This window comes from Meriones unguiculatus, chromosome 11 (assembly GCF_030254825.1).
Source record: "Meriones unguiculatus strain TT.TT164.6M chromosome 11, Bangor_MerUng_6.1, whole genome shotgun sequence".
Lineage (NCBI taxonomy): Eukaryota > Metazoa > Chordata > Mammalia > Rodentia > Muridae > Meriones > Meriones unguiculatus.
Window position 1 is genome coordinate 74,348,359 of NC_083359.1, and position 13,822 is coordinate 74,362,180.

The 13,822-nt window shown below is 42.2% G+C and overlaps 2 protein-coding genes across 10 annotated transcripts in view; one reads left to right on the forward strand and one right to left on the reverse strand.

Annotated features, from left to right (window-relative positions):
• Ncf2 (neutrophil cytosolic factor 2) overlaps window positions 1–2,442 on the forward strand; it is a 31,130-nt gene extending 28,688 nt beyond the window's left edge. The window contains exon 15 of the mRNA XM_021632870.2: window positions 2,163–2,442. Coding sequence (XP_021488545.1) covers window positions 2,163–2,275 — 113 coding nt within the window. The 3' untranslated portion in view covers window positions 2,276–2,442. The remainder of the gene's footprint in view (window positions 1–2,162) is intronic.
• Window positions 2,443–3,620: 1,178 nt separating this feature from the next.
• The window catches only part of Smg7 (SMG7 nonsense mediated mRNA decay factor), a 68,146-nt gene continuing 57,944 nt past the window's right edge, over window positions 3,621–13,822 (reverse strand). For 5 of the 9 annotated variants that reach the window (XM_021632862.2, XM_021632865.2, XM_021632863.2 and 2 more), the window contains 8 exons: window positions 13,243–13,622; window positions 12,083–12,454; window positions 11,247–11,396; window positions 8,377–8,457; window positions 7,834–7,993; window positions 6,838–7,008; window positions 6,573–6,715; window positions 3,621–5,966 (listed from right to left, as the gene is read on the reverse strand). In XM_021632862.2, the coding sequence (XP_021488537.1) occupies window positions 5,853–5,966; window positions 6,573–6,715; window positions 6,838–7,008; window positions 7,834–7,993; window positions 8,377–8,457; window positions 11,247–11,396; window positions 12,083–12,454; window positions 13,243–13,622 (1,571 nt within the window). In that variant the 3' untranslated portion in view covers window positions 3,621–5,852. The remainder of the gene's footprint in view (window positions 5,967–6,572; window positions 6,716–6,837; window positions 7,009–7,833; window positions 7,994–8,376; window positions 8,458–11,246; window positions 11,397–12,082; window positions 12,455–13,242; window positions 13,623–13,822) is intronic. The other 4 variants (XM_021632866.2, XM_021632868.2, XM_060364457.1 and 1 more) reach the window with 1 other exon arrangement.

Here is a 13,822-nt window from a genome sequence, read left to right on the forward strand (position 1 = left end):
CAAGGCCAAGGACCAACAAAGGAAAAGAACTCTTAGCCGATAGTTTCAACTCACTTCCTAGCTTTTGGTGAGAGGAGGCAAGTTTGTGCCTTTCTCCTGTTTGTCGCTTTGCTAGGCACAAGACTATGGCAGCATACTGACTGCCCCAGGAATGTAATGGGCAGGAATTATTCTGCCTTGGCTATAAACCATGTAATACTTTCCAGAGAACAGAAAAGGCCCATTCTGCTGCAGAGGCAGCCAAGTGTCGGTGTCTTACCTGATTAATAGGAACCTGCAGATTAAAAAGTGACATGGGAGGGAGAGATGGTTCCGTCGGCAGCAGTGGTGATGCTTGCTCCACAGGGATCATAGCACCTATGGGAAAAGCTGGGTGTGGCCATACTCACGCCTAATAACTCCAGCACTGTGGGAGGGGAGACAGGTGGCTTGATGGGGTTTGCTGTAGCCTCAGCTCCAGATTCACTGAATCCATCTTATAGGACAGAGCAAGACACTCAACTTCTGGCTCTTGTGTGTGCAGAAGCTTGTACAGCATACACACACACACACACACACACACACACACGGGAAACGGTAAGTGAAGTCTCAGTGGTTGTATCAAAGTTCATTATGCCTAAGCATCCTTTAAAGGGTTAAGTTCCTTAGGCCACCTTCCAGGGTCAGTTGTGGGGTAAGATCCACATATTTGCACTTCTCAGCTGTCTCCAGGTGACCGAAGTCTAATTATGACCAGGAAGCACTGGTATAATTCAGGTGCCTTCTCTACCCCTTCATTCACTAATGCTGAGCATCGGTAATGCAAAGTTGTGTATAGCTGACTCTAACAGTAAACCCAACAGATGGAGAGGTTTGAAGTCACCTGGGTAGAGTATAACAAGAATGTAGCAACCCAAAGAAGCGTTTTCTTTCAAAGGAGACTGGAAAATCAGCAAGGACTGGACTTAGAACCACCACTACTCTGTGGATGGAACATTAGCTTCTCTCTGTGTGCATAGTGGCGTCAGGAGTAAAGTAACAGTGAGAACACACACAACAACCTTCAACAGACACCATATCCTATGACTCAGATGGAAGTCTCAGTGGTTTAAGATGGGAAGTGGGCCCCTGTGGTTCGACTCTATCTTCAAGATAACAACGGGAGTCAGAATTCAGCAAACCCAGAACCAGGAATGAGAGCAAGTTCAACTGCTCTCAACAATCACTGATGGCCTGTTTCATTTATAGAGTATTTCCTAAACTTTAATGTGCATGTGACTTGCTGGGATATTCTTCAGGTGGACTTGGCTAAGGCTTGGGATATGGTCTGAGGTTCTGCATTTCTGATGTTCCTAAGACCCAGGCAAACAAGGTGCTTTTAACCCATACCATAAGTATGGAGAATGAAGACAGTGGTTTGCACTTGTCTCCAAATGGAACCTGGTGAAAATTAATGCCTAGCTACACTCCACACTATCAAGTTTTGTTTTTTGCTCAAGACAAGGTCTCACTATGTACCCTTGGCTGACCTGGAGCACACTATGTAGACCAGGCTGGCCTGGAACTCAAGAGATCCACCTGCCTTTGTCTCCCAAGTGCTGGGATTAAAGATGCGTACCACTATGCCCAACTACAGAACTTCTGAGGGCAGGACCTAGGCAAGAAGGCTCTAACAGCATATCCAAAGAGAACTTCTGAATGCCTCTGTGGTCTGTCTAGATGAACATAATTAACCTATGTGGTCTGATTCAGTGGATGTAATTAAACTCTGGATATCCTATCCTTAGTAAAAATGGAGACAATACCTTCTACAAATGTACTAAAAACGCACCACTAGCGCCAACTTTAAAGGCATTTACCAGCATGCCCCTTCGTATTATCAAAATGAATTCCAGAAAAGTTCAGATAAAACTGCTCCTTACAAAAACAAAACCAAACCCCACCTGAGGAAGCATGATCAGTCCTTGCATCTTCTGGTAGGTAATACATTTAACTGTATTTATCACAACAGAACCCAGTTAAGATGGCAAATGGGAATGTTCACTTTAACCTCAAATTACTTTCCAGTATTTTGTTTATCACAAATGGAAATAGGGGATGATCAGTAGATATAAGTGCAGATTACTCCTAATGGTACTTTTTTTCCCCTGATTTTAGTAATTATGTATATTTTGCTTTTTCAGTAAATGAAGAATGGCTGGAAGGAGAATGTAAAGGCAAAATTGGTATTTTCCCTAAAGCTTTTGTTGAAGGGTGTGCAGCCAAGGACTTGGAAGGCACTCCCAGAGGAGTCTAGGGTGTTCCATAATCTACGAAGCTGAAGAAAAGGAATCCATGCTCCCTAGACCCCTCCTCTCCCCAATTTACCCATCTTTGTTGTGAGCTATACAGAGACATCAGTTTGGAGATGTTGACTAACAACATGTCTCTATTAAAACCGAACCTGTCACACAATAACAAGAACTGGGGATGAAGATTTCCTTCCTTGTACATGGAGAAGGGAGATGAATTTCTGGAAGGGAAATGAAAGGGTTTTGGGGGCTGGCTCAACAGCCAAGTGGAAATATTCTTTATAAACAGCTTGGATTCTAGATGTTTAAAGCAAATTTACATTTAATTCTGTGTATGCACACAGAAAATTAACTCATTAAAAACAAGGAGCTGGAAAGTTGGCTCAGTGGTTAAAAGAGTACTGACTGCTCTTCCAAAAGACCCAGGTTCAATTCCCAGCACCCACATGGCAGCTCACAAATAACTCCAGGATCCAATAGCCTTACATAGACATATGTGCAGACAAAACATCAATGTACACAAGGAAAATTAAGAAAAAACAAAAACAAAATCAAGCTTAAGTTTCATTGAAGAGAGAAGCCAGAGTGAATCAGGTCAAAAAACAGACTGTTTAGTCCCATGGAAAATTAAACTCTTAGGATGATAACCCTCCAAGCCTTCTCAGATGGACATTTATTATTAAGAGTTCAATAGTGAACATAGACCACTAATACTGGAATGATGAAAATCTGTGTTCAGTGCCAGCTTGTTGGAGGCATTCTGGGGCATTTCATGTGTTGTTCAAGACACATCACTTTGGTGACCCTTCAGGTTAACTGGAGACAGGGACCCCTAGGTCCTAGATCTCGGGACCTCATTGCTCTGCCACTCCTTGCAGCACATACGATTTTGCTATTTTTCAAGTCTGTACAGGTTGCAAGTGAAAAGCTGGTAGCAAGTAAGTTTTACATGGAACCAAAATCTAGGTGAGAGGCTGGCAGCGTGAGCCTTGGTCTCCAGCACAAACTGGAAAAGAATCTACCCCAAGGCTAACGTGGTCATCACTGTTGGCATTAATAACTCAGTGAATCTTATAGGCCAGAAGATAACCAATCTCTCAATTGCCTCCTGCTGAGCTACAAAATGGACAGTTCCTGCCTTTACAGAAGTCACTCTATCAAAGAACTGTTGACAAGTCTATTTCTAACTATCATTTCCAGAACAAGTCACTGGAATGCCAAGAAAAACAAAATTTATCCCCAGTTGTAGTCATCGTTGTTTTTCTCCTGTTGAGTGAGCAACTGAAGTCCTAAATTGTATTTTTACTTCTGTATCCTTTAAGGAAGAATAAACACTCTACATAGATCTGGTTGGAGAGAACACGGTTTAATTAAAGGCAAAGCTGATTTCAGCAGCTGCAGATCTTGCACAGACAGACAGGAAAAGAAAGAAAGAAAAAAAAAAAAAAACAAACCTAAATTAAATCAAAACAAAACACAAGAGAAAGTTTATTACACAAAACCAGTTGATGAAGATTCTCCTCCCTTTCCTCATCACCCCACAGTGAGGACGGCGAGGCAAGGAGCCCCGCCGAGAGTCACAAAACATTCCAAACACCAAATTCTCATGCAGACTGGGGCTGTAGATGGGAAGTGGGCACTGCTGGGAGGGAGCTGGTCAACCTGTGGGCTGGTCTAAGGTGCAAGAGTCAGTGACATTTCCAACATCGGAATGTTGCAGCTGTCTGAATGCAGAGCTTACACACACAAACTGGGGGAAGGAAGCAGGGAAGGGGTAGGAAAGAGGACAAAGGTAGACACTGGGAGGCGACTGGAGCAGCACAGACAGTTTCTTTTGCCATTGGGTGAGGGGTTTCACTTTCAGACCTTTCAGAAAAACAAAACAAAACAAACCCCAAATACCATGTCAGATTAAAAGAGTAATAGTGTAAGCCTGGGGCTCCAATCATACTTTCTGAAGAGCAATACCTCACACCCCTTCTCATTGCTGGGGCTACCCAGATCCTAGTAACACCGGGGGCTCCTGGATGTGCTTTGCTCTACAGCTGTCTTCCAGCTAAGTTCCACACTAACCCCCACACTTAGCCCTTGCCCTCTGGGAGAGTAGATGGCCATGTGTGGACACACACACACTCGTGTGCATACACACACACAGGTACGCACACTCCTCCAAGAAAATAATCCCTACCTAGCACAGCAATTGTACATTTAGATTGCTTCCATAATTTCCCCTTAAAATATTACTTTTCCAGGAAATGACTAACAGAAATGCTGTCCTTCTGTTCCTACACAGAACATCTTCAGTCCTCTTTCCTCCTAATAAATATCAAATAGAGTTTATTTCTTTCTCTCGCCTTTTCCAAAGTGGCGTCCCTTGTGTTTTCTTCTGTGCACAGTGTGCATCTGTCCCTGTGGCCTTCAACTTCGTCCTTGAGGTGAAGGCTAGGAGCCTGCAACTGGGCAGAGCTTGGCTACTCTGCAGCGATGAATGCACAATTGCTTCCTTCCTCTTCAGACTGGCTTTTGGGCCCCAAGTGCTGGCCCCATGCTGCTGCTTCTTGGCGAGATGTTGTACACGTTAGAGATAAAAAACAATTACTACAACACAGCATATGGCTAAAGGGGTGGAGACTGGTGCAAGAGGCTGGGAAGCAGGATGGGGACACAAAAACCAACTCAACAAAAATAACCACACTGAAAGCATCCACCTATTAAAATGTGTTCCAGGCTATGAGTGGACTAGCCTGCCTTCTGAGACTGCTTGCTATGCTACTGCAAAAGTGTAGGAATCAAAAACATTAATTGAAATCTTACAGCAGCCACCTGCTGGTCTAGCCCAGCAGCACACCCACACTGCATCCTCGATTGGGGCTCGAGCACCTACAGAGTGAAGGGCATTTCCTGCTGGAGTTTCCAGGCTGGAGGAAGGCCTTCCAGAACCTTCTGAGAGGCCTTGTCCTCTCCCTTATGGAACACTCCCACTGGCTTAAGAGGTCAGTTCCCTGTCCTGTCACCACCGACCTCTCAAAGGAGCGGCAAATGGTACTGTCTTTGCTCCACACTGACTAGAAGTACGCCTGTGTATGGAAGAATTCAGTGTGATATTTTGCTGCTGAGAGTAATAACAATAAAAGATGTTTAAGAGTAATTTCAACTACTTTCTCAGTCAGCAAAGCACTCATAATGGATTCCTATTTTATTCCCCAAAGAGGAAAAAAGGACTGAGAAGTTCCTATCGGCTTCTCCCATCTGCCTTCCCTTCTCAGCTTCCACTTCCCACGTGTTGGGGACATGCGCGGTGGAGAAGGGGAGAGGCGTGCTATCAGTAACTGAGTGAGACAAACAGCAGCTCCTCTCTCCCTCCGGAAAGCCCCGGGGGAACGAGAGTTCCTGATGGTTTTTCTTTTTGTTGCACTGCGAACATTTCGTGCACACTCAGCGGGCTGGTGGAACACTTACACCCTCTCGACAGCAAGAAACAGACAAGAGGGCTGCCACCTGCAGGGACTGTGTGGGCCAGTCCTGCAAACCCAACATGCCATGGTTTATGGAGCCTTCATTCCCTGGGTCGCTACTGTGGCCTCAGTGTGGAGGGTTCATGGCGCCTTGTCCCCGCTGCTGTTTCTGCTTCTGCTGCATTAACAATTGCTCCAGAGCGGACGGTCCAGGATGCATCATGGAACTGGACCAGATAGACTGAAAAACAGCCCAGAAGGTTGTCAGCAGAGGTCAAATGCCTTGGGAGTCTGACTGGTATTTGTTTTAAATCCCATCCACCCCTAAAGGCAGACGTGTCCTGTTAGCCTACTCTAAACCCCAAGCAACTCAGCTCTAAGAAAAAGACATGAGACTCTAAAGGCCTGTTAGCTCCTAACCAAGATTACTTTAAACTGCAAACAGTGAAATTATTATTTTTAACCCCAAGCCAGGGCCTCGCTATGTACCCTAGACAGACCTACCCTACCACTCAGGGATTACATGTCCAGCTGAAATTATGTTTTCAGTCAGGTCCTTTTACGAAAACTCATATGGCAGGTGTAACAGGATAAATTTACTATAAAGGTTTTAGGCAAATAAAACATTTAAAACTACGTACTCTTAATAGGTCAAACAAGGCTTAACTCAAACATACCAAGATACACTAGAATTTTAACATTAGGATGAAACTAAACCTTTTACCATTTCAGATAACCCGATACTACACTTAGTTACTGATCCCAAGAGTCCTCTCAATTCCAAGAATGAAAGCAGACACACGGCTGCAGCAGGAGCCTTGTGTTCCTGTTCCCAAAATCCACGTACCTTTAGGCTTTCCATGAGGACAGCAGAGGAATCCTCCATGGAGGGGCCGTGGCCTGTCCAGGTGCCACTTGGAGTGCTGGCCTGATGCCAACTGCTCTCAGATGATGTTGATGAGAGATAATCAATGCCAAAACCACCCATGGCTAAGAGAAGAAAATAAGTAAAATTTCCAACATGTTTTATCAGTAGCAGATACCAAGCTCCAGGTAAAGTCGGAGGAAGTAATTTCTCTTGTGTTCCAAAGATAAAGAAAAGTGGACCTCACCTGGTTTATCAGTTTTCCACCTATCTGTAGGCCGCCTGTCCCTGTTATCTGGAGTCCCAATGGGTCCAAAATTAGAAAATGGAGCAGAATTATGGTTATGTGTTGGAGGAGAACTGGGCAGGCTGCTTGGGTTTGAGGAATGAGGAGACTGGCTGGCTGGTGTTGAATGATCTGTTAAATAACAGCAATGTAAGAACCTTAGTAGGTATTTCACAAACCAAATAAAGAACTAATGTTTCCTTCAGATATGGTCATCAAAATATGAGTGAGAGCATTATAATAAGGCTTTGGAGAAAAGGCCAAATAAAGACCATGAGGCAATCTGTCAGATCATTGCTGGGTCTGATTGGACATATCAAAGGCACATTCTCTACCCTAAGAAGAAAACAAAACTGCAGACAAATTTGTCTGATATGCAGCTCTGACCTGTTTCACTTTATAATTGTTATTTACCAGAATCAGAATAAACTGATCTTAAGACTTATTATAGGGGCTGGGGAGATGGCTAGAGGTTAAGAACACTGGCTACTTTTCTAGAGGTCCTGAATTCCCAGCAACCACATGGTGGCTCATAACCATCTACAATGAGATCTGGTGCCCTCTTTTGGCACACATGCAGGCAGAACACGGTATCTTTAACAAATTTTTAAAAAAGGAATTATCATAGCTGGGTATGATGGTATACACCTTTAATCCCAGGGCTTGGGAGGCAGAGGCAAGTGGATCTCTGTGAGTTACAGGCCAGCTTGGTCTACAAAGTGAGTCCTGGACAGCCAAGGCTACACAGAGAAACCCTCTCATCTGGCCTCGATGGGTACTGCACACATTTGGCACACAGGCAAATGCTCACACATATAAAATAAAAGTAAGTCCCTAAAACATCTTAAAAGATAAACAAACATAATAATAAAAACCTTCTAATTTTAGACTGACTAATTCTTAGTCAACTATATATAGAAAAAGCAAATTTTATAATTTAAGGACTACAGTTAATACCTGAACTGGCAGGAAGTGACGGAGACCATGGAGTTCCTTCAAAAAGGGAATACAGTGATGTTTCCTGGGAGGCAACTGAAGGGTTCAGTTCTGCCTTGGAGCTGGGTGCCAGGTTTTTCCCATACACTTCATTGAACATACTGCTGTTTGGATATCTTTCCTGAAAGATGAAGTTAACAACCCAGAAAGAGAGATTTAAGAAAGCCATGCTCAGTGATGCTCGGCAGACCTTAGTTCTTAGTAAGACTTTAACTTCTTCCATTTTCATTTTCCCTTTTGTCTTTCTTTCACTCTGTATTTTGCTCTATGTAAATTATCTATCTGGGTAGTAGGGGGAGAAGGGAGTCATTTATTTGACCAAACACAGAAGCTCTAAAAAATTATTAATGAGAAATTTATAAGGCTCAAGCTCATAATAAATAGGTTATGTGTCTACCCCATTCAGAGACAAAGGAGGTAAAATGAAGATATTATTATGAAGATAATATTACACTGAAAAGAAATCAATCTATAAAACAAAACAGGATTCTTAACTTTACTTACCTGATTGACAGAGAATCCAGTGAGGGACAGGAAAGAAGATGAATGTGACATGAGCTCTGAAGGCTTTTCCAATAAGGATTTCTTCAGTCCCAGGAACAAAACAAAAACAAAACAAAACAAACGAACAAACAAAAACAACGGTGATTTCTTCCGTTTTGAAATAAGAGACTACCACTTAAGCATGTGTTTGCCTGTCCCATGAGTATAATAGAAGACTCAGAAAAGGCTAAGTTCATATCTGCCAATACCACAACACCAGCTAAGTGACAGTTGCTACGGCTGAGTCAGAACCTTCTTTTCTGGGCTTATCTGGACCAGTGAAGAGAGGTGTTTTTAGGTATGACCCTGAGGAATTCTCTTACTAAAGGATAAAGACTTATCCGAGTAAGTTTTACTTCCTAAAGTGTTAAAACATTAATGACTTAAAGAAGCCTTTCAAATTTATTTTGATAGCTGGTTTTGTTTTCATGTTTTCTAAAGCAGCTGCATTTGTGATACACATTAAATAATGTCCTTAAAAAAGTTATTAGGGTCGGGGAGGAGGCAGGAAAGAGAAAGCTGAATCCCCCTACTGCTTCCTGTCTTATCACTTTAATAATCTGCTGAATATCCATTACATGTAAAGCATTTTCACACAGAAATATATTGTCAACTATGTTAAGTATAAAAAAAGTTTTTTTAAATGAGAAAAAGAGAGAGAGAGAGAGAGAGAGAGAGAAACTGCCAACACCCACGCCAGTGTCGCATAGTAGCAAAAGCTACAAGGCGGGGGATATGATTTCTCCGGAAATAAGCCCCCTGGAAGGTCCCTGGCAAACTCATTCCACTTGGAAAAGAGACGTGTTCTGAGATTTCTACGCTTCTTCAGTTGTGGCTCTGGGGCTGGAATAATGAATTTTTTGATCTTTTTCTGTGACACCTAAAACAGCACAACTAACTTTATAAAGAAATTTATTATTAGTAGATTGTTAAAGGCTTTAATAAAAATAATAAGTTTAAGAAAGGTAATGAATTAGATTTAGTATTAATAGGCATTAAAAATAGTAGAAAAATAATAGGCTCCTTCTTAAGAAATAATAGCATGAGAGGTGCAGCTGGCAGGAGTTTCCCCCTCCCTTCAGTGCCGTGTTCCTAGGGAAGATCATAAATCTTAAGCAGGACATATGGGAGGATGGTTAACAAAGGTATAGTTAGATTTTGATATAGAGAGGGACTTTGGCAGGCATCTGACTTAGCTCCTGACTTTCCTCTTCACTGGTTAGCAATAATGAAACTATATTTGAGGTTTCTTTTCCTTTGTTTGCTCTGATCAAAAAGTTTTTAGGCCAAGATTACTTGTGGGTTCTGCTTTATGTTTGACTGAATTTTGAGTTAAAATGTAAACTTTGTATTCTTGGTAAAAGTCTGAATGTTCTGGGAGGTATGCCAATTTTAAGGTGCCTTTTGTAAAATCATTATAAAAATACTAGCTTGATTTCAGTAAAGCTGCAGCGGAGTGAAAACCATCAAGGTGTCTCTGTCAATTCTTCGCCGAAACCGTGTCTGCCTGTCCAAAGCCTTGTTCTCCTGCGGACGACGGGAGCCCGACTGGGCCGGTCCATGGCAAGAAACATTTGAAAAGGTCCCACTTATACCATCAGCTCTGTTTCCATCCAAATGAAAAAATCAGGAGGAAGGAGAGGAGGACCTCCCTATCAGTGGACTTGGGGAGGGGCATGTGTGAAGAAGGGGATAGAAGGGTGGGATCGGGAAGGGAGGAGGGAAGGGATTATTATGGGGGATACAAAGTGAATGAAGTGTAATTAATAAAAATAAAAAAAATTTCAAGAATAAAAAAAAAGTAAAACCTGGAAAAAAAATTCATTGATAAGGACACAAAAGCACAAGACAGGAACACATGCGCGCTGTGCTGCTACGACCCCCACCATCAGGGAGGCCTTCACTGCCACTTGCCCAGGCAACCTCAAGTACCAAGAATGGCAGCTACTAGCATAAAGCTGTTTTTATTTCTTCTGGTTCTATGATTAATGTATTTTAATTGTCTAAGTATTTTATTGATCTCTATTTATAGGAAAGAAAAAGCTAGAAAGAAAACCTCCAACATCTTTTAAAGTTGTCTTAGGATGTAGAGAGGGAGTATGGGAGCCTTCATGATTTATACTTTTCTTCTTATGTTTATACCTCAAACCCTCAGTTTAAATACGATGTAAATACTATTGAGCATGAACAATGGCACTGTGCAGGCTAGAAGACTGTTTTCAAGCAGGTATCAGTAACCAATTCTTGCATTTTATTCTATTTTATCCTAATTATTCACAGTCATTGCCACTCAGTTATAGTCCTGTAGCCCTGTTTCCAGACATTTTCTTCATTTTTACCCATTCTATTTGACAATTCCAGCTCTGAATTTAGATCAGGGCCCTTTTATGGTTCAGTGAGCCAAACAAGAAAGAGCCACACACTATTCGGTCACTCAACTGTAAAATGCTGAGTGTTATTTCCTGTAATATTTCAAACATATTTGGGAATTAAATCCCTAAATAATATATTATACAACATTTGAGATTTGAGTTCAGGTGTACATAATACCCAAGAAATTTGCCAGCACAGAGTACAAGCAGACCAGTACTAGATGTTTTCTGACTGACACATATCCAAGCTATAGCTCTAATTTGGGGGAATTAGTCAGTACCAACTGGCTGTGCTCTACTATAGTATCAGGTTAATTTCAGGCGATATGGAAATAAACTTTCTATTCCTATACGGAGGAAAGCCCCAGAAAGAGTTCACCTATAATAAGTATCATAAAAACCTCAGAAAAGCAGCTGTGGTTGGTTAGAGCAGGAAGCAGAATTATGTCAAATACATACAAAGAGGCTCCGTCCAGGAAGAGAGGCGAGAGGACCCAGCAGAGCTGGGTAAAGATCAGGAGGGTTAGAAAAGATCAGCTCTTCCTCTTCCTCCAAGGCAGCCAGACTCTTTAACAGGTCCGGAGGAAGCAGAGGGGAGCCCTTGGGGTCCTAGTGACAGAAAGGATCATGTGAGATGCAATTAGGGACAAAAGCATGTAAGAATAGTATGTGATAGCATGACTGATTAGCTGGACAACACAACTAATGCCAAAGGTAGAGACATAATTAACTGTGATGCAGCAGACAGAGGGAAAGGCTGAAAGACAAATATAAAGCGACATGGCCAACAGTGAAGGAAGACCAAGACAGAGAAGAGTAAATCTACCAACACAGCAGGGCACAAGTGTTAATACCGGCAGTGAGTAAACACAGAAAACAGCTCTTCCAAAGCTATGCACCTGTTCTTCCTGAATAACAAGAGCAAGGAGGTAACTGACTTTGTTCCACTAAATTAGTTTAAATACCCACGAGACCCATGTTTAAACTTACATGACTCACCCCTACTAAAGAGTTCTTCTCAGAATTCACCATCATGAGTCCACTAAATATTTCTGACAGACCAGTACAGTTCAATAATACAGTTCAGCTACTGAACTTTTAATTCCTCAATCTAAGTACACATGATTTGAAGAGGTCAAGTCCTTACCACGAATTGTCTTTATAATGGTTACCTCTCTTAAAAATGTATAAATTGTTATGTATCAATTAAAAAGGTGTATCTATTTGGGGCATTCTAAAGCTACACATTCCTAGATCTATCTCCAGGAACCTGGTAATGGGAAAGGACAACACACCTCAAATGGCATCCTAGGCACAGGATCCTGCTCTGGACGGAAGACTCCTGGTGACCGTTTGCTCCTGCGATCCATGTTTGGTTGCTGTGCCATTACTGCTCTGTTATCAGCCATGCTGTACGAAGAATCCCAGTAGTACTCTGGGACCTTGACTTCTGAGGGATTGTGGTTATATGGCTCCATGGGGAAAGGCTTCATTTTTTTCTCTAGAGGCTGTTGCTGTATTACAGGAGGTTGCAGTGACGGCTCAAACAGTTTTATAGGGTCTTGGGTCTGAAGGTAGTAGGGCTGTTTCACAGGCATGATTTTCCCTAGTGGGCCTTGAACCTGAGGGGGATTCCACAGCTGTTTGGAGGCATCTGCCTGTTGATACTAAAAAAGAGGCGCCTGTCAAGAAGATGAATAAAAACTGCAATCTCATTGATAGTTAATATTCTAGCAAAACAAAACAAAAACAAAAAAAACAAAACAAAAAAACAACTGCAGTTTCCTTACTTCTTCAGAAATTCTGAGAAGATAAGGATCTTGAACCCTCATCTTTTTTTTCAAGTCAAGTAAGTTTAATGAATGTGTGAGACAGGATGTGTTTGCCCTCTGGTTTCACGTGCCATAAAGATACAACCATTTCAAGATTACAAGTCTACTTTCATTCTGATGTTTCTGTTCAGGTAAGAATTATATGGTGTGGGGGTGGGGAGGATGACAAAGTTGGTAGAGCAGAACCCATGCAAAAATACTGGTCATGATGGCACATACTTGTTAACCCAGTGCTAGAGATGGAGGACTAGGGCCAGCTAATCTAGCCTAGTTGGTGAATTCTCACCAATTAGAGACCCTGTCTGAAAGAAGGTGGAGGGCAGTTTTAACGATGACACCATAGTTGTCCTCTAGCTTCCACATTAAAGCACAATGTACCTACCCACACATCTACACACGGACACGCTCACATTAAGAAAATAACATTTACAGAAAAATCTTTAATAGAGCTAGCAATTAAGTAGCATAGAAAAATGATAATAAAAATCTAATATACCATATCCTTTACAAATAAATCAAGAAGCCAAACATTTCGATTTTCTAACAACATAGACTTATGCAGTATCTACTAAATGGTCAAACACCGAATTATCTCAGCATTTAATGTTCTAGCTGTTGCCTACCTGCTGGAATCCAGAGTGGTGAGGCGGGCTTTTCCCCAAAGCTGGTATAACTTTTGTAGGGGATTGTTGCTGAGCTATAGCTTGAACCTGCAACTGGCTTGTAGACTGTGCTGTTGGCTGAGCTGGTAGAGATGTAAGGGGTGGCTGGGAGGGTGGCTGTGATTGTTGAGGTCCCTGGTTCATTGGCCCTGGTCCAGAGGGCCGTTGCTGGCTGTAAGGAATGTGGGACTGTTTCCCAGCTTGCACCTGGTTTCCTGATGGAGAGTGAGCTGTAGACTGAAGAAAGGTTCCTGGCACAGAAACACCAGCTGGGAAGGTGTAACCTGAGCCCATAGAAAATGCCACAGGAGGGGGGATAACATATGTTGGGGGCGGGAACCCTTCAAAACAGAAGAACACAGCTTTAGTTCTAAAGAAACTTAAGAAAGGGGTAAAATTTGAGGGGAGGGTGCTTCTAACACATTATAAAAGCAACAACCAACCATGCATGTCTTTAACATGACATTAAGAAATACAGACTATTGGTTACTTTTCCTCTAACATTAATCACACTATCCTAAAGATGCTTCTCATGTGTACA